General features: G+C 31.8%; 1 protein-coding gene across 9 annotated transcripts in view; it reads left to right on the forward strand.

Annotated features, from left to right (window-relative positions):
• The first annotated feature begins 5683 nt into the window (after positions 1 to 5683).
• The window catches only part of LOC144854766 (protein phosphatase EYA1-like), a 110813-nt gene continuing 95477 nt past the window's right edge, over positions 5684 to 21019 (forward strand). For all 9 annotated transcript variants that reach the window (XR_013614682.1, XR_013614684.1, XR_013614685.1 and 6 more), the window contains exons 1-2: positions 5684 to 5817; positions 12439 to 12879. Coding sequence is in view for 3 of the 9 variants with exons in the window: in XM_078712734.1 (XP_078568860.1) it covers positions 12796 to 12879 (84 nt within the window). In the remaining 6 variants the exon portion in view is untranslated. The remainder of the gene's footprint in view (positions 5818 to 12438; positions 12880 to 21019) is intronic.

The following is a 21019-nucleotide window of genomic DNA, read 5'->3' on the forward strand; positions in this document are numbered from 1 at the left end:
ACATCTTTTGAGACGAGTAGGGGGTTACTCCGGTGTACTAGTTCACACACAGCCCCTGTCACAAACTCATCATATATACACTTGGGCCTCTGGGAGAACAGTCTTGGACTGAAGAGGCTACCCAGTATAAGGAATAAATAAATTTAAGAAAGACGAGGGGACAGTGATGACAGTGGTGGAAACATGACGATTTATAACACTGATTGTAATATTCTCTGAGATTGTTACAGTGCGGAGTTTTCGATCATCTCTGGGTGGTTTGACTCCGTCCAGTATTTCACTACACTCTTGGGCTAATTCATAAATACTGGTAAAATGATTTACACGATAATGTGCAGTGAAATTTACCAACTGTTCTCATTACAGGATGCCTCTTACTTACGGAAACGGTAATCTTACGTGATATCGTGAGTAAATTTCTATTGGTTGAAAGTTTTAATTTTATTGATGTACAGGGGGCGTACTCACATTTATCTATACAATCATTCGAGGAAGCCGAAGTACAAAAAAATAATAAAAACCTCGAAAAGAAGCCCTTTCCTTGGTCATTTAAAGTACAGTACTCTCGAAAAGAAGCCTATCTCGAAGTACACTGGGTTGCTTTTTCAATATATACTCTTTATATATCAAAGGAAAAAAGGAGATTTATGGCAGATAAGTTAAGTTGCAGATATAATGTATGATCGAGTTTAATGCCATACAACTTTGTTTGTGATTTAAAAAGTACTATCACTGTACCGGTCTAAAATTATATATTCTTAAAAACATATTTTTTTAGCTATTTTATTAGTTTGGAATTTCAGAAAATCTATAACATTTAAGGATTGAATATTTTCTGACGTGAAATATTACTTTACGCAGGTCCAAGACCTGACATTTCAATCCTCTAAATATTTCTCTTCCAAAACAAAAGAAAGCAATATTCGTTTTACATTTTAAAAAAAATATCCGTAGAGGTTCGAACCGGACCCAATCTAGAGCTGAGAGCACTCAAAACTGAGAGTGTTCTAGACCAAATTTCGAGGCTGGGCTAGGCAGTTTTTGAAGTCGAGTTTTTAAAGTAGAAAACCCCACCTACAATTTTGAACTTCTTATTTAATTACATATTTCAATGAATAGGTGCACTTTCCGGGGACAAGCTCTATTGTCCTGATGAGTCTTAGTTTGTTTCATATAATTTCAAATCATGTAAAGTTTTTTCGGCCGGGAACCTAGCAGTTTTATTTTTCAAAATTGTCTTTGCTCATCCCCAACCATCGTAGGGTACTGAAGACTCTTATATATTTTGTTTCAAAATAATAGATGTCATTTCTGGGGACCTTACAGCTCTATTTTAAACAGTTTGGTATGCCGTGCGTTGTCATGCAAATGAGTTTGTGCATTTGTAATGGGGAAGATGGTGCATTGTTAATCATTCGCGGTCAACACGCCACTCAATTTATTAGAAGATTGTTCAAATCATGTAAATAAAACATTTTTTCGTGCGGAAACCTAGCAGTTCCCCTCTTTTAGTTTGCAAAAGTAATCTCGAAAAGAACTCCATGTGGAAAAAGAAGCCCACCTAACTGTACTAAAAAATGAAGGAGCACATGGGCTTCTTTTCGCGGTTTTATGGCAGTCTAATGGAAAAATGAATGCCATACAACTTTATTTATGATTTTAAAAAAGGTTCACTTGTTTAGGCCTGACATTTTCAACCCTCTAAATATCTGTCAAAATAAAAGAAAAACAATATTAATTTTCCATAAAAAAAAATATATATATATATATCCGTAGATGTTCGAACCGGGCCCAATCTAGAGCTGAGAGCACTCAAACCTGAGCATCAACCGTTACGCCACGACGTACTTGACTTAACAACTGATAATAGTCTATTTATACGTGTATTACGCAATGCATCATTACGTCATAAGTATCATATTAACCTTCCCAAAACCAAAATGATCAGTTAGCTCAGTCGCCTGAGCGTCGTGTTAACACACGTATGTCGTGGGTTCGATTCCCACGCTGGTCGGTGGAATAGAGTTAAGGCTATGCGAGCCACTGTGTTTGGGGTTCACAGATCATACGTCCCCCTTTCCACCACACATCATGAGGCGACAACATCAATGCATCTGGTGATGTGCTGGAAACGACCCCAAAAGGCTGTGGCAGGGCCTTAGTGCTGAGGCAGGGAGAGCACATTTAACATCTTTTTTTTTATTAAATTTTTTTTCAACCTGTATTCAATCTCGTAAATTTTATGTTTGGCGCCCTCAATTTTAAAAGAAATTAATAATTCTCTTCGTTACGTATTTAGAATGGAATTTATCGCTGGAGTACGAAGCCGTTCGGTATGCCGTGCGTTGTTATGCAAATGAGTTTATACAGGTGTAGTGGGAAAGATGGTATTGTTAGTCATTCGCGATCAACACGCCACACTGTTAAATTTTTATTTTATTAATCAATGTTACTACATTGCTAGCGAAATATCCGATTCATGCAAGATATTGTATTATATAATGTTATGAATAATCGTTTATGGTAGTTGGTGTGTATGGCTGCACCGTTCGAGAATAAACATGTTTTAAACAGATAGTTTGTCTCCGATGGTTTTTGTATGGGGTTAATGGGGAGTGAAATAAGATAAAATTTAGAACATTTGCAAAGATGCCGATGTCTAGACCAACTTCTAAACTTAAACTAATTCCGCCGTTGGGCTAGGCCTTAGGCATATACGAAGTCGAGTTTTTTAAGTAGAAAACCCCACCTAACATTTTGAAGTCGATCTGGATAGTTGACATTTTAACATTATCATAATTATCATAGGCGATTATGTATAATAATAAGTATAAGTGCAATTCTGGGGACTTAGATCTATTTTCATTCTTAGCTCTGCCCCAACCGCGGTGGGCTAGTACTGGAGACTTCTTATTTAATTTCATATTTCAATGAATAGGTGCACTTTCCGGGGACAAGCTCTATTGTCCTGGTGAGTCTTAGTTTGTTTCATATAATTTCAAATCATGTAAAGTTTTTTCGGCCGGGAACCTAGCAGTTCTATTTTTCAAAATTGTCTTTGCTCATCCCCAACCATGGTGGGGTACTGAAGACTCTTATACATTTTGTTTCAATAGATGTCATTTCCGGGGACGTTGCAGCTCTATTTTAAACAGTTTGGTATGCCGTGCGTTGTCATGCAAATGAGTTTGTGCATTTGTAATGGGGAAGATGGTGCATTGTTAATCATTCGCGGTCAACACGCCACTCACTGTTAAATTTATTAGAAGATTGTTCAAATCATGTAAATAAAACATTTTTTCGTGCGGAAACCTAGCAGTTCCCCTCTTTTAGTTTGCAAAAGTAATCTCGAAAAGAACTCCATGTGGAAAAAGAAGCCCACCCAAGAGTACTAAAAAATGAAGGAGCACATGGGCTTCTTTTCGCGGTTTTATGGCAGTCTAATGGAAAAATGAATGCCATACAACTTTATTTATGATTTTAAAAAAGGTTCACTTGTTTAGGCCTGACATTTTCAGCCCTCTAAATATCTGTCAAAATAAAAGAAAAACAATATTAATTTTCCATAAAAAAAAAAAATATATATATATATCCGTAGAGGTTCGAACCGGGCCCAATCTAGAGCTGAGAGCACTCAAACCTGAGCATCAACCGTTACGCCACGACGTACATGACTTAACAACTGATAATAGTCTATTTATACGTGTATTACGCAATGCATCATTACGTTTATAATTTTAAAAAAGGTTCACTTGTTTAGGCCTGACATTTTCAACCCTCTAAATATCTGTCAAAATAAAAGAAAAACAATATTAATTTTCCATAAAAAAAAATATATATATATATCCGTAGAGGTTCGAACCGGGCCCAATCTAGAGCTGAGAGCACTCAAACCTGAGCATCAACCGTTACGCCACGACGTACATGACTTAACAACTGATAATAGTCTATTTATACGTGTATTAAGCAATGCATCATTACGTCATAAGTATCATATTAACCTTCCCAAAACCAAAATGATCAGTTAGCTCAGTCGCCTGAGCGTCGTGTTAACACACGTATGTCGTGGGTTCGATTCCCACGCTGGTCGGTGGAATAGAGTTAAAGGCATGCGGCCACTGTGTTTGGGGTTCACAGATCATACGTCCCCCTTTCCACCACACATCATGAGGCGACAACATCAATGCATCTGGTGATGTGCTGGAAACGACCCCAAAAGGCTGTGGCAGGGCCTTAGTGCTGAGGCAGGGAGAGCACATTTAACATCTTTTTTTTTTTATTAAATTTTTTTTCAACCTGTATTCAATCTCGTAAATTTTATGTTTGGCGCCCTCAATTTTAAAAGAAATTAATAATGCTCTTCGTTACGTATTTAGAATGGAATTTATTTTCATCGCAGGAGCACGAAGCGGTTCGGTATGCCGTGCGTTGTTATGCAAATGAGTTTATACAGGTGTAGTGGGGAAGAAGGTATATCTTTCGCGGTAAACACGCCACACTGTTAAATTTAGATTTTGTTAATCTTTTACATTAGAAGATTATTATTCTACCGTACCACTTTCAAATATCCGTTTCATGCAAGATAATGTATTGTAATATGTTATGAATAAAGTTTATGGTGTGTGGCCCAGAATAAATATGTTTAAAATATAGATAGATAGATAGTTTGTCTCCGTTCTTGAATAGGATTAATAGGGACTGATGAGATCAAATATAGAACATTTGTAAAGATGCCGATGCCTAGACCAACTTCGAAATTGGACTAATTCCGCGACTGGGCTAGGCCTTAGACATAATGAAGTCGAGTTTTTAAATTAGAAAATTTCCGAGGACCTAGCTCTATTTTCAACATTTTGAAATATAGTATAATTTCAAATCATGTAATGTGCCGGGCGGGAACTTAGCAGCTCTATTTTTCAAAATTGCTTAAGAAGTAAATAATTAAAATGTTTGTAGAGGACCACAACAATGACATAAAAACACAAAATTAACTTGAAATAAAACAAATAATAAAAAAACTTTGAAAATGCCATTTTGTAGTTTTAATAAAGTTATTCATTTTCCCCGTCACATAGACACATGGCGATTATCAAGACATAAACATGTAGAAAAAGAATGTTGAATACAATTTAGTATTTCTAAAAGTTCACATGATTTATAATTTTATCACATTTTTTCTAATTCTGCAAGTTAAAAAAAAAAGTTTAACCTTTTGTCGTTAACATTTTATTTTCGTGATAAACAAATTAAGTGAATTAATAAATTATTGTTTTTCATTTATATCTAAAAATAAAGTACTAACATTATTGAAAGCTGATCTATTTTAAGCATGTGCTGACAAAAACTGTTTACACTTAGCATACAAATTAAAAATGAATTTATCAATACATTCAATATTTATCAATAATTTCAAGCTGTACCTACATTGTTTCTACTACAGTATTTTTTGTGGGACATAAAAACTAATATTTTTCAAAAATATTTTTCTATATCATTTTTTCAATTCAATTCAATCTTTAATTTCGGAATATCTGGTCCATCCATAGAAAGTAAAATTACATAAATGAATGTATTAAATTATGTTTAAAAACTTGTACTATTTTTTACGAGACCAATCTTGAACTTAAAGTGAACTTTTTCGTTGACCTTTCAACCTAACTCCAGAGTGGATTGATTAGGTGCTCCAGCAGCTCCATCGCTATCAACTGATACAGACCCTGGCTTAGAACGTGTCTCGATAAATCAATGTACAGTTTATTTGACATTTGTCAACTCATCCGTAATTGGGATTATTATATTGATACAATGCAATAAAAGGTAAGGATTTATGTGCAATTTAAATGCCTTTCAGTACAACTTTTGGCGTAAAGATTCACTGGCCTCCTTCACAGTGATGCAATATTTTGATAAGCGCCAACTAAGCAATGATCATCGCCTGCTATATGGGACCATGCCCTGCTACTTGCAGGTGTAAAACAGAACTGGTTATAGAAGTTGGGAATTGGATGATTTTTAGACTTTTTGTTTTTTTTTGTGATTTGTTAAATTGATAGTTTGTGTTTTATTCCAGTTTAATTGTTAATGATTGGCGTGTTTAGTTAATGTTTAAGTGAGCTCATCTGGTCACGTTTTTCACCTGCATTTTCCACTTTAAAACGCACTACCTACCAACATACCTACCAACATAATAATTGTCAGATGGACCATAAGAAATATTAGGGTTACTGTACTATGATGATAAGAGGAGACTCCCATATTTTATATTTGTCTTCCAGTCCATTTTTCAACTCCAGATGTTGGCATATGTTTTAGTGACAGTGACAAATTTAATTTTGATGAACATTTTTTAATTAATTTACATGAGGACCTTGTATTTTAGAGAAACAAAGTGAATGTTTAAAAGAATGAATTTTGGAAACATTTGTGGAAACATCGACATGTTAAATTTGTCATCAACCCACTGGTGATAAACAGGGTGAAGCCATTTATTATGTTAATTCCTTTAATTTTGAAAAACATTAATATTTTAGGGAAAAAACACTGAAACAATGATGAAATGTCTATCAATTTCTACTTTAAATGTTTACAGCCATTAGAGAGGGGTGCACAAGTTAGAGAGTGGAGTGAACAATTTGCCAGAGAAATATAAACAAATGTGTATTGTATTTAACACTATATGACAGAAATAACAATGAGAACAAAATGTTTTTAGGTGGTGTTCTTTTATTAACTGCACATTTTATTAATCGATCATTAACCCAATACATTTGTTACAATAAAATTAATGATATGTACAATGTTTAAAAAAAAGAAAATAACAATAACAATAGAATATATATTAGAAAGATGTATAAAATCATTGTATTGATCATTTGAAAATGAAATGAATAAAAGTAGTGTTTAACATCAAAAAAGAGAGAGAAAAAGAAGACATACAAGCCTTCTCTGTCAAATTCCAAGCTGGAAAACAATAGTAACACATTATTTTGCAGCAATTTAAAATTAACTGTAAAGCTGTTTCCCCAGTGAGACTGCCTTTGTCACCACCCTCATTTCTATCAATGTTTGAAGTAGCATAGAGAATAATAGGTGTTATATTTACCAAGCCTTTGAGAATAATTTACGAATAATTAAAGCACATTGAAGCCAAAACACCAAGCAAAATATTGACTTTAGTAGTCACAGATTTTTGAACAGAATTTAATAAAATAAACTTTTAATAAAAATTAACTTCCTACTGTAGACCTACAGTACTAATGTGATATTATAAAAAGGGCTTCCCACACAATATCAAATTTGTTCAATAAAAGAAAATTGCTAATTTTAGAAGGGAGGAAGATTTTTCGCAAACCCACCTACTATAAAACTATAGAAATTGACCTTTTTCTTAACCAACAATGTTCTAGTTTGCTAGGGTGAATTATGAGCCTTGAACCCCAGAGGTTGGTTGCCTGAAACTATTTTATATAAAATATAAAAGAATGCTAAATAAATTACAAACTCGGTCATTTTCAGCCTAATTATTCAACAGACTCCCCCTCATTAAAAATGAATGTGTGCTTTCTATAATAAATTCTAAAATTTGAAAAAAGGGATAATAAATGTAATCATTTTTCCAAGCTGGTCTTTGATCAGTTAAGATTTTTATTCCAATTTCTAGATAAAACTGCTCTTCAATTCAATTTTATTGTAAAAGTATTTGATATGGAAAAGGAAACGGCAAAACAGAAATTGAATGTACGTACGTGCTGGGTGCGAGTATGGTGGCTCATAATTTAACAGGGTACACACTCCAAACTAGTTGATTTTCAGAAGTAATATTGTACAGAAAAGTTTAAATGGCTGGGCAAGTTTGAAGCTTTGATTTTTAATATTTGTCTTTGGCGTATAAAATGTTTGGTTTATTTTATACGGTACCATAATGTAGGTCAATGACCCCTATGTTAAGGTGCATTACTCTTTCACCTAGTAACAAAGTTTATGCCAAAATGACAAACTTCATAAAAAATATATGACATTAGCTGGTTTTCATTCACTAATCAGACTCTACTTATTGATATTTTAGAGCCGCCTTTTCCGAATAATAAAACAAAACCCTAAGAGAAATGTGCTGACATAAATAATGATTAGTAATTAACCAACAGATGAAACCTGTGAGTGACTATATAGTAGTCGTAAGAGGCTATGCACCTCGATTATAATTTGCACTATTGAAACCACTGGGAATTTCATAATGGTGTTGTCAAGTGTTAATATAAACAGTATTGATGAGTTATGCATTATTCTGAGTATTAACACAAAACAACAAATATATGAGGCTACATTCACTTCAACTTGAATGAATTCAATCAACTAATAATTTGAAATGTATGTATATACAAAGTTGAACACAATTTCATAGCAGGGATGAACCTGCTGTTTGACGTGAGCATCAAAATTAGGTCGCGTTGGCCGCGGATCCACAGAGGTGTGTGGGGGAGAGCCTTCCACATAGATTTTGTCAAAACCACTACAAAAGATCCTAGGTTAACTTTACGTCTTAATTATAATGTATAAAGCTGGTTCTAGCCCTCTCCCTATATCCCCCTTTTCCCTCGTACCCCCTTTTCCCTTTCCACATACCCCCTTCCTATTAAATCTTATATCTGCCAGTTTTCCTTAATTTAAGCTCTGTCTACACTATCAAACTAGTTTGACAAAAAAAGTGTGATGTACCCAAATAGAGAAGTGATATTCCCAAATATGGTAGTGATATGACATCATCATCTATATGGGTACGTCACATACTGTTTAATTGATAGTGTAGACTGAGCTTTAGTACGTGTTCAGGAGTTAATATCAAATTTATTAAACTAAATCTTCAGAGACCCTTTCCTTGATCTCTGCTAGATCCCTAACCCTGCTTGGTGAAGAAACTTCCACCATCCAAATTTAAATGAATTGCATTGAATTAAAATGTGCCCCTTTTTCATAATACATTATATCTCTAGATTGGTATTATTTTGTGACAATTATATTATCTTTTCGATATTGTTAAAATGACAAACTCGGCCAGTCTATTGTCACAGCATACTCTTTAGAGGTTTGTGGTGTAAGATTTAATTTCAAGGTCCAGTGTGATCAACCAGCCATTGAGAGTTAATGAAAAATGCTGCAAATATATATTATAATTAGAAATACTTCCAACGGCTATAACAGTTGCTAAAATGTTGCTATTTTAGAGAAATGAGATAATTGGATGTTGACACTGAATAAATCAGTGAAATTGTACTGTCTATAGGCACTATTGCTATATCAAAGGCACTATTGCTATATCAAAGACACTATTGCTATATCAAAGGCACTATTGCTATATCAAGGGCACTATTGCTATATCAAAGGCACTATTGCTATATCAAAGGCACTATTGCTATATCAAAGACACTATTGCTATATCAAAGGCACTATTGCTATATCAAAGGCACTATTGCTATATCAAAGGCACTATTTGCTATATCAAAGGCACTATTTGCTATATCAAAGGCACTATTGCTATATCAAAGGTGCTATTGCTATATCAAGGTACTAATTTAATGAATTACTATATCAAATTAGGCACTATTGCTATAGCAAAGGCTAATCCCCATCTTAACATGGGATTAACCTATACTATGCACTATATGTATAGATGTATCTAATAGGATTAACCTATCTGATTTATACAATATGATATTCATTTACCCATTGGGATTAAGCTACCTAACATGGGATTAGCCTATCCAACTTTGGATTAACCTATCCAACTAGGAATATGCTATGCAATATGGTATTCATTTACCCATTGGGATTATGCTATCTAACATGGATTAACCTATCTAATGATTCAGGATGTATTGTCAGATTTATTGATATTTATTTAGATGGTCAATACTTTTATAGTCTTTACATTTATAATGTTAATTCTTAAGTGTGTGCTCAGGTTTTCTCCTCTGGAAATGCCTTGTTTTTTTGTTGGGTATATTTTAAATTCTGCTTTATGCTTAGTGAAACAGACCTTATTATGTGTTATAAGCACACAACAGAGTACAGAGTTTCTTTCTGTAGATATTAATGGACTAACACTCTATGGTTGAGTATGCACTTTGTGTTGGTGAACTTACAAAGAAATGTATGCAATGCATTACACATTTCCCTTAAGTCATTTAAAAGCTACATCACAAACCTTAATACCACAAATCTTGTTATAAAAGTACACAGCAACATTTTTTGACATAGATAATGACATTCAAAAGGCTTTAATGATGTATGAAAATTCTTTGTTTTGGATGGATAAAAAAGGATGAGGACTTTTAATATGTCTAAGTTCTTTGATTTGGATGGAAAAAAAGGTGACGACTTTTAATGACATGTTAAAATTGTTTGCTTTTGATTGTACAATGTTCCCTTTTCTTTATTTCCTCATTTCTACTACTAACAAGTTACAGTACTATTTAGCTTTGCTTACTATAAAATCCCACAATCATACATTGAAAGGTTTTCTTCCTTTATTTATGATGGTCTTTTTTTATTTATCTACTGTAAAATGATTCAATATAATTTTTGGGTCTTATTTATAAAGAAACATGCTACCCATTGTAACGTAGCACGAAATGGAACTTGTTATTGTAGCAAATTTTTCTGATGGTCTGAACTGTGCCGCATTCATATCTCAGTATGGCCTAGGTAGAAATGAACCCTGTTTGTAGGCCTACAGGCTGCTGGGCTGTCAGTGGCCTACCTGATTGCACCCTCTGTGTTTTCAACAACTGTAATTACCTATGACAGATTTACAGTCACAAATGGTATCTTAAACGCTTCAATGCAATAACCCATATGCATTATAAGTTAGGATATTAGTTGAAATATAAAAGAACATCATTTAATATATAACAAATATTATTTGTGTTGACATTTCACCATTCTGGCCAAAGTATACCAATTTTTATTACATTGATAAAACCAGACTTAGTATTACAAATATGTTACCACTTTAGTTTTTACTATTTTTAGTCATTTATTTATTAAGCCTATAATACGGTTTCTATTAGCGTTTTTAAGAATATTAAATTATATAATTTTTGTCAGAAAAGTTTTATAAATACAAATAAAATCAAACAAATCATGGACAAAAATGAAAAGCGCATTACCCTACGTAATTACGCAGATGAATGCTTATAATTGCTCATAATGTATTTTATAGTCTATCATGTATATTCCTATAGGCTAACAGTTTGAAATCTTACAAAATAATCTGAACATTATGAAAACCTTTTTAAATGCTTCCAGCTATTTCAAAATATAGTCATAATGATTTTTTAACTTTTGTTTTTCTGAATGATCTTTAACAAATCATCTTCATAAAATAAGAAAAATTGAATTGATTAGATTGGGACAGTATCTAGTTACAAAGTAATGATTACTTTTTAAAAAGTTAAGTCTTGTTTTATTTTTTTAACCTGCAGCTAAATTATTGCTTTGTTTGTTTGCTTGGTTTATGTAAATTGTAAAGAGTACAGTAGATCAGATAAAGCACTCTGTCTACACTATCAAACTAGTCTGACAAAAAAAAGTGTGGTGTGCCCAAATATGGTGCTGATATGACATCATCATGTCCATATTTGGGCACATAACATTTTTTGACACATAAAGTTTGGAAAGCTTAATGTCGTAATGACGGAAAATGTTTCAAGAGAGAGAGATATTCATTGGCAATTAAAGTAAAATATTATAAAAACTTGTTTAACTTGCACCTTTATTAAAATTCAAATAGTTTCTATAAAGCATTGTAGTTTTGAGTTTAAAAAGCCCCATCTTCCCAAATGATACGATATTTGTCTATCTCTACGGAAATTTACTCATAAGTGGTATTATACCAGGAAACTTCTTGAATCTTGTGAACGAGATAATCTCACCTTAGTTGACTTTCATTGAATGCTCAATTCCATCTTGATAGTATAGTCAACTTTCATGCTGTGATTGACCCTGTTTAGATGTACAATCCTTTGATGTTAGTTAGGATGTACCAAGACCTAGCATCAGACCCTGGGGCCATTATGTGCGGTACAGAACATCTGAACATTCCAGAATTTTCATATTAAAGATGTTTATTTTTTGTTGTGTGATCTATCACCTTTGTATTTATGTTTCGTATCTGAAATTATTTTGTAATTTTGTTGTTTTCTTTTTGTATTTGGGGACCCTAATGGAAATACGTTTTTTCTTAAACTTTCTTGGGTTATCCTCAGTTTATTCAGTTTGTTTTCTTGTACCTTTTCTTTTTTTTAAATTTGTGTTCGTAAAATTGAATGAACTGAAATAAAATGAAATGAAAAGGAAAGAATATTGAATATTAAATTAATTTTATATTCAAAATAAAACATTATTCTGTTTCAATTATGAATGTTTTCTTTATTTTATTAGAAATTGATGCTAAACAACCTAAACAATCAAGATGTGAGAAAGAGAAAAGCAACAAAAAAATTGAGGGAAAAAAAGAAGATTATATAAGCTGATGAACCACCTGTATCGCATCACAATGGCACCTGTAAAATGATGTACAATGTTACGCAAACAACATGGTTTAAGGTTATCAAAAGGTAACACACTGAATATCAGACATCTTCAAAATTTGACAGTTCATACGCAATATCAACGAACATAAAGGAGTTTCTACGATTATCTTAACTTGGATAAAAACAGATTTATTTTGTATTCATTGTTGAATAGCCTCATATTAACTTTTGGAACCACTTGCCAAAAATGTTTTAAACTTTTGCAATGGATGTAGAAGCCAGTGTAATGTTACGTACAACAAGCAATATAAATAGTCACACGTTGGTGGATGATTATGATCATGTTTCGGTAAGTTTTCTCTTTTTTATTTGTTTTTATATTCAGATTTCACTTGGGGCATATACTCACTAAAATACTTTAAAAATCTATTCTCTTATTTCTTTTCTCTGAACTATAGAGGGGGTGAATACTAAAATGATATCTTAAATCCAGATATGTCAATATAATAAAAGATTGGTAGTTCATTGTCTAGCTTACCTGGATAAACCAACAATGGCCTTTTCACCTACGAGGAAAAACATTACTAAAAAATATTAAGTCTTTGAATACCCCTCCAAGGCAGTGGTTTTCCCATATACATGATGTGGTTAAACAGTTGAGAATGAATAAATAATATGTCAATTTCATATACATCATAATCTTTATTTAACATCCATCATCAAAATCATTGTTATCGTAGTGAATCATCATTGCCATTCCTTCAACCATGGAGGTACTCACAACCCCCATGATTAAGCCAAGACAGTGTTGAGAGGAGCTACAATGAAAACAACACTGTTCCTATTCACAGCAGTTGTTCCAGTTTGACATCAATCAAAATGTCTGGCCTCTGCTGGTCCAAGTATGTTAGTACTCAGTTGACTGAATGCTATGCTTTAACAGGTGGATCATCCAGGTCACGCTCTCGGTGTAGTTGTTTTTTCTTCTGTCTTGTTTACAATATTTTTCACTTCAATTGAGAAGTTAGGAACGTACATAAGGATGTACCATACTGTTCAAAATTCCAATTCTTTTCCAATAGGAATGAGTCAGGCTGACAAACAACAACAAGAACCGATCTTAAAAAACCTTTTCGGATTTCAATCTGTTTTAACAAACTGTTTTATTTACTTAAAGAGTAAATAATTGTCAAAAGGCATTTACATTAAGCTCTGTCTACACTATAAAACTAGTTTGACAAAAATAAGTGTGATTTTCCCAAATATGGTAGTTATATGGGCACATGTTTTTGTCACATAAAGTTTGTAGACAGAGTTTTAGAAATATGGTCTTCATTCCATTCACAAGTATCACCATTTACACTTTATTGGATGAAATGAACACATGAAAACATTTTAAATTCAACAATTTATGTATTAAATATTCAATTTTTGTTTCATTAGAAGCATACAAAAAACCACACCGTTTCTGACCTGGCCTCCTATACAACATTGTTTTTGCAAAGATACAGTAATATATATTTAACCAATCTCTTTACACAATGATGTCAACGGCAACCAAATCCATCCGCCATTTTGATTAATCCCACCCAAATTTGTTACATGTTTCACCTTTTGAGGAATTGACTTTGAACTTTATATTGAATAATAATTGTTTTAAAATAAATATTACCGAGTATTAGCAATTAATGGTAGGATTGTTTCCCATTGCAATCATTAATAGGAAACAGATGTCCGCAAACAGGAAAACCAAAACATTCAATGATTATAAACATTGCCAATGTGTTTATGTTATGAGATAATCTTGAATGGAATTAAAAAAAAACATTATACTATATTTAGAGTATGCTTCCTGCTATAATCATTAAATGAGGCTGAATACATTAATGGTCGTGTTTTATTTATGTTTGCTGCCCTCATTGTTAGCTCAATTTGATAATTAATTAATTTAACCAGAAGATTACAAATCTTGTCATGTTGGAGATTTCACACAAAAAATATGTTTTTAAAATTTATTTGAGTAATTGCTTATGGTTACTAATAAACAGAGAAGTTTATAATATTTTATAAAGTTGTTATGAAATACATAAGCGTTGTACCGCAAACTTTATCAAGATAACATTTGTAACCATAAAATAGAAGTGAGCCCTCTATATTAGACGAATCTCCGATAGCTTTTGTCTTCAGGCACTATCATGGGCTTTGTCTCATTCATTATTTTGTCAACAAAATTGCATTGATTTCATTATACAGCCGTCATGTGGTACTACAATTCATATTTCAATGTAATTAAAAATAAATATGCTGTTTACAAAAGTAGGCATACAAAACATACTGAAAAGCTGTTTGGTACAGTACCCTGTAAAGTACTATATACATACAGGTACACTATATATTTGGCTATTAATGGAGTATAATATTTGACTAAGTAGTAGTATACCTATATTTGGCATTGCATCATTTTATTTGTTTATATTATCCAAACTAGTTTATACCAGAGTTACTCAATCAGTATAAAACAAATAGTTTCCTTCATATTGCAGTATAATATCAAAATAATAATATATAATTTTTATACTTACAGTATGCTTTATAATCAACATTTTTTCCAAAGCTAAAATAATGTTTGCGCGTTCTTGTCGTACGTTTCATAAAAGGAAAAATAATTATTCTTTATTGTATTAAAGTCCTAAGTGGTATTTCTTTATCCCATATACATTACACAAAGGGTTGAAAGGATTAGGTAAAGGGATAATCCATAGATGTAAAGATGGTTAATACGTGGCACCTGTAGTCCTGGCGCTACTGTACATTTGATGAAATCCAACCCTAAACCCAGACAGCTGACAACATCTAAGTACAATTAATACAACAAATATGTTATCTTTAATTATGTTTTGTTTTGTTTCGCACTAATTTGACACCTCGTTTGCTTGTAGAAAGTTCTGCAATTAAGAAACAATTTGATTTATTCATTTTCGGCTTGAAAAAAAAAATTACAAAGAAATACAAATTAAACAAAACAATGACCAGGATTGTCAAAAGCAAATTTAAAGTACTTTAGGAAGAAAACGATCTCTAGGTGTATTCATATATAAATATAAAGGAAAATCACTGAAAAAATGACGATGCTGTATCAAGGTATCAATCAAGTAAGAAATGCTTAGCTTTCGGAAAACAATAGAAGAATATTTGCAGCAAAAATAGACAAAAGGATATTCCTTCGTTAACACATAAGAACAGAGTTTATATGAATCATTTGCATAAAGAAATTTTAATTAAAATTTGTTTTTTCCATGTAATCAATATATATATATATATAATAAATGTATATTATTATTAAGTACAACATTTTAAGTAAAAAGTCTTTTATCTAACAAAATTGACAAATTGAATTTAAACGTAAATTATTATTTGAATTTGTTTTCATATAATTCTACATTTCTTAAGCACAAAATAGCCTATGTACAGTAGCATATTGTTAAGTCTACACTATCAAACTAGTTTGACAAAAAGTGTGATGTGCTCAAATAATGGTAGTGTTATGCCCAAATATGGTAGTGATATGACATCATCATGTCCATATATGGGCACATCACATTTTTTGTCACATAAAGTTTGATAGTGTGGAGAGAGCTTTAGATTATTATGAAGGTAGTATACTAAATAAATGCATGATTAAAGCACACATATTAGATCAATCTCATATATTGTATACTTAATCATATTAGATTTATTTTTTATAGTGTTGTAATTCAGTAATGATTCACGCACAAATTTCTAAATGATATTTGACTTTGAAATTTCATGTTGTTATATTACGCATGCAAATATTCACGATGAACTAAACATTATAACTCGTTCAAGTAACCTGAAACCGTCCAGTTTTTGATTCATACATTCAAATTTGTGTTCATAATTTTGGTCACTATCTACAAAGAAAATAATGTGTAATAAATTAAAGTGATTAAATTTTGAACAACATACCAGGCTGGTTATACCATAGGGGAATTCAAATAGTTCTTTCATGGTACCTAAACATTTACCTTGTTTGGATGTAGACTTTCGATTAATTTATCTGTCATAAAAAAATGTACAAACAAATTTATCTTCCTAGGCAAGATACATTATAATATTAAAATACAGTACATTAAAAAATACATTTATAGTACATTAAAAATACATTTAAAATACATTAAAAATACATTTAAAGTACAATAAAAAATACATTTAAAATACTTATAAAAACACAAATAACATGCTTATTAAAAAAAAAAGAAACAAAATTCTTCGAAAACTAATTTCCATGCATTCCCTCTTTAGCATATCTTCCCATGACAATTTTGGTTGTCATCTTCTACCTCCTAGTTTCCTAAGCTCTTATTGGTTCATCTTCATCTCAAGCTGCTTCTCAATTGTTTCACTCAGACATACGTGTTCCATGAGCTCCTATTGAATTTTTTTTTAATTTACTTGCTATCCCAAGTTTTAAATTGTTGTTTTTTTTTATTCTCTGTTTTTCGCATTTTATTTTGAATTCTCTGTTTCTGCAGAGGTGAAACATTCATAAACTCCCCTCCCCTACCCCCTAATCATCAAATTCTGCCACTCTATCTCATGTTGAATAAAATGTGATAGTATGGACAGAACTCTTTTTTTCCGCTGTCTTTTCTAATTTGTATGTATCAGTGTATAACATTTTCAGGCACAAAAATGACCAAAAGGAATTTACAATGTAATAATAAACTCACCAATTGAAATACATTACATGAGATTTATATGACATTTTACATGTAATGGTTATCAGTATCGTAATATCTAAGTATATCTCCAGGCAAATTCTGCTTTTTAAAATCTACGTTTTTTACAAATTTCATAGTTTTACTAATTTAGAGAATTTACAAATTAATCGATTATATGAAATTTGCATTTAATTTGTTAAATGTTTAGAGTTTTTTTGTTAAGTGACAATTAAAAGGATTTGTTTTTATTTGAATTTCTCAAACTAAATGACAAAAAAATATAGCTTATAATACTTGTCAGTTTCAATATTGAAAACAAAAGTAGTATTTATAGTAGTTTGGAATAGTATTTATATTTAATTTCTTTACAATTTTTGTAGATACTATTATTAACTTCAAATAATTAAAAAATCCATAATATATTTTATTTATGTAGCTTGTGATTCTCATTTTTATGAAAAATAATTGTTTTAAAACTTAATTTATATATAAAGATGCTATTTTTGATGAATATTATAATCTTAGATTAAACTAGGATTAATAATTGTTATGAAATAAATTAATATTTATAAATATTTTGCTCGTAACATTTACAAGCAAATTGGAAGTACAGTACAACAAAATAAATAATTTCAATAAAAATAAATGACAATTCAATTTAAGGTGAAATATTTTTGTAGTTTTGTAATTGGCACATTTCTTACCGTATTTTATTTTCCAGAATTGGTTAAAATATTATTGGAAAGAAGTAAAAAATATAGAAAATTGCATTAGATTGATTAACTAATAGTTCTAATTTATATTTCAATGACCTCCTTGCTCCGAACTATGTCTGTTATTTTACATGGTATTAGTAAGCATGTATATTTGCATTGTCATCTCATGCAATGGTAATAGTATTTGTTTTGCATTTTATTAAATTAATTCATCTTGCTAGATAAAGAAGAGTGGCCTACAATCCAAATAATATGATACAAACAATGAACAGCAACAAGCTAGTAAAATCTGAATACACTTTTGATTGGGGTCTTATATGAAACCTAAATACAAAAGAAAAGGAAAGATTTTGTAATGATATTCATAAGATGATATTCGGATAGGGTCCTCTACAGACACAAGGCAGCCATAGTGCAGCACCTAACTATCAACGGTAGGGCTGACATGGACCAATAGATTGGGGTAAGCCTCCTACTCTATCTAAAGATGCACTAATAGATGTCATAATCAGGGAAGAAGTACACAAGAATTTCTTTCCATTTTTATATATACAAAATTGCATGTTGTAGTTTAGTGCCTATGACAATTCTTCTACCGGCTCTAAACATGATTGTATTCACTTAACTTGTCATTAGAATGAATAATTCATTATTGCCATATAGTGAAAACAATATGATATTTTGTTTGCTCAATTCTGACTTCTATTCTTTGGTAACTATTGAATACAAGAGAATTTGACTCCAAAGAACAAACACACATTGATATCTAAGCTATTTCCATAATTTATATAGTTATACATGTACCTACACAAAAGCAATGTTTATATGCTCTTTTCTATATCAAAGTTTGATTACGGTGTATCAGAATTACATTGTGGTTTAGCTTAGCTTGTGTTCATACACAAAAAAACATCAGTTAAACATACGATACACCCACGATGGAAAGGGCTTGTCTAATGTTACATTCTGAAACCCATCGCAGTTAAAGTCACATCGGCTCTGAAACCTATAAAAGTTAAAGTCACATCGGCTCTGAAACCTATCAGAGTTATTTTCCGGTTTAACAACATGGAGGTATTATACAAGAGTCCACGCAAGCATTTACCGCGGATATAACTCGGGTATGATTTTGATCAGCTTAAGCATTCATAGACCGGAGTTAATTGTAGTACGTGTAAACACAGCTCTAAGAGCCCAGTTTGTACATAAACTTAGACTATGACATAGATACTACCAAGCAAGTGTAAACACAGCTCTAGGAGCCCAGTTTGTACATAAACCTAGGATATGACATAGATACTACCACGCAAGTGTAAACACAGCTCTATGAGCCCAGTTTGTACATAAACCTAGGATATGACATAGATACTACCACGCAAGTGTAAACACAGCTCTAGGAGCCCAGTTTGTACATAAACCTAGGATGTGACATAGATACTACCACGCAAGTGTAAACACAGCTCTAGGAGCCCAGTTTGTACATAAACCTAGGATATGACATAGATACTACCACGCAAGTGTAAACACAGCTCTAGGAGCCCAGTTTGTACATAAACCTAGGATATGACATAGATACTACCAAGCAAGTGTTGTATGATTATTTTGCAAGCAGCTTTAATTACCTTGTGCTGTAGAATATTGATGAACCTAAATTATTGTTGTAACGGCTTATTTGATTTGATTTGATTTATTGCTGGATTCTATGTTTCAATATGAAATCTTAGTTGAAGAATTTGATTACAAAATCAAATTGACTATTTGATTTGGTTGCCTAAATTGTCTGATTATACTCTTCGTTTGTGTAATGCAATATATTACTAGGGAAAAAAATTGTTTAATAAACGTAGTATTTAAGAAAATAGTGTAATTTTATATATTTTCTAAGTGACTTGAACAATTTTTAGTAATGATTAGGGTATAATGTATAAAAAGAAAATCGATACGAAAGGTCATGCAATCCAACCTACGACATACATTGCAACTTTTGATATTTTAGATAGTATAACATAATTATTTGTCGCTAGATTGTGTTAATTTGTTATTACATAAGCTCGAAGTGTTTCTGTTGCATGGTTATCTTAAAATCAGTTTTTCTCCAAGTATAAACTGCTTTAAAAAATACAAGGAATTATAGAGTAAAAGGAGAGAGCTCAGTCATAGACCTCTCTTAATATTCATCAATTTCTTTAGATTGGCCTAATAATATCTTGTTTTCCAGAAATTCTGATGATGACTTTTTGGACCTAAAGTTTGGTTTTGAAAAGTTTTCTCTCTACAGCAAGTAGAGTTATACCAGTGCCATAGCCATGAGAAATAAAGTTGTGTGGTGATCACAAGAAAAGGGAACAGGATTAGGGTTATTATTTTCTGGGCCACAGGGTTGTCAAGGCTTCTGTGAAAAAGTGATCGTGTGAATTCTTACAAACCATACTGGTGGTTACAGCCACTTACTTCTGTCTGTAAATCTCACCCATCCACTACAATTCGTTTTACAATATATATATATAATAAGGAAATGTACTAAACTAAATGAAGTGTCAGTATGTATACCAATTGTCTATGATGTTGTATTTTAATGTCAAAAGTTGAAGTGTTTCTTCAATATTTATGGTAATTGCAATTTAATAGACAAATTTGTTCCTTGAAATGTTTTCTTTGAACCTAATTGATTCGTCTAATCAATCTCGTTACACTTGAACTTGTCAAAGGTTGATAGTTTATAGTAAACTTGTCCTTAATGTGTCTAATGTTTGTTGTTAAGAAGTGTTATATCAACACAAGATGCTATAAAACTTCCCTCTATTATCTAGTCTCTGTGGTGAAAAGTCAACTAGCCTGGTAGGTACTAGCAAAGTCAACTAGCTTGGTACTAGCAAAGTCAACTAGCTTGGTACTAACAAAGTCAACTAGCTTGGTACTAACAAAGTCAACTAGCTTGGTACTAGCAAAGTCAACTAGCTTGGTACTAACAAAGTCAACTAGCTTGGTACTAGCAAAGTCAACTAGCTTGGTACTAACAAAGTCAACTAGC

This window comes from Antedon bifida, chromosome 10, assembly GCF_963402885.1.
Source record: "Antedon bifida chromosome 10, ecAntBifi1.1, whole genome shotgun sequence".
Lineage (NCBI taxonomy): Eukaryota > Metazoa > Echinodermata > Crinoidea > Comatulida > Antedonidae > Antedon > Antedon bifida.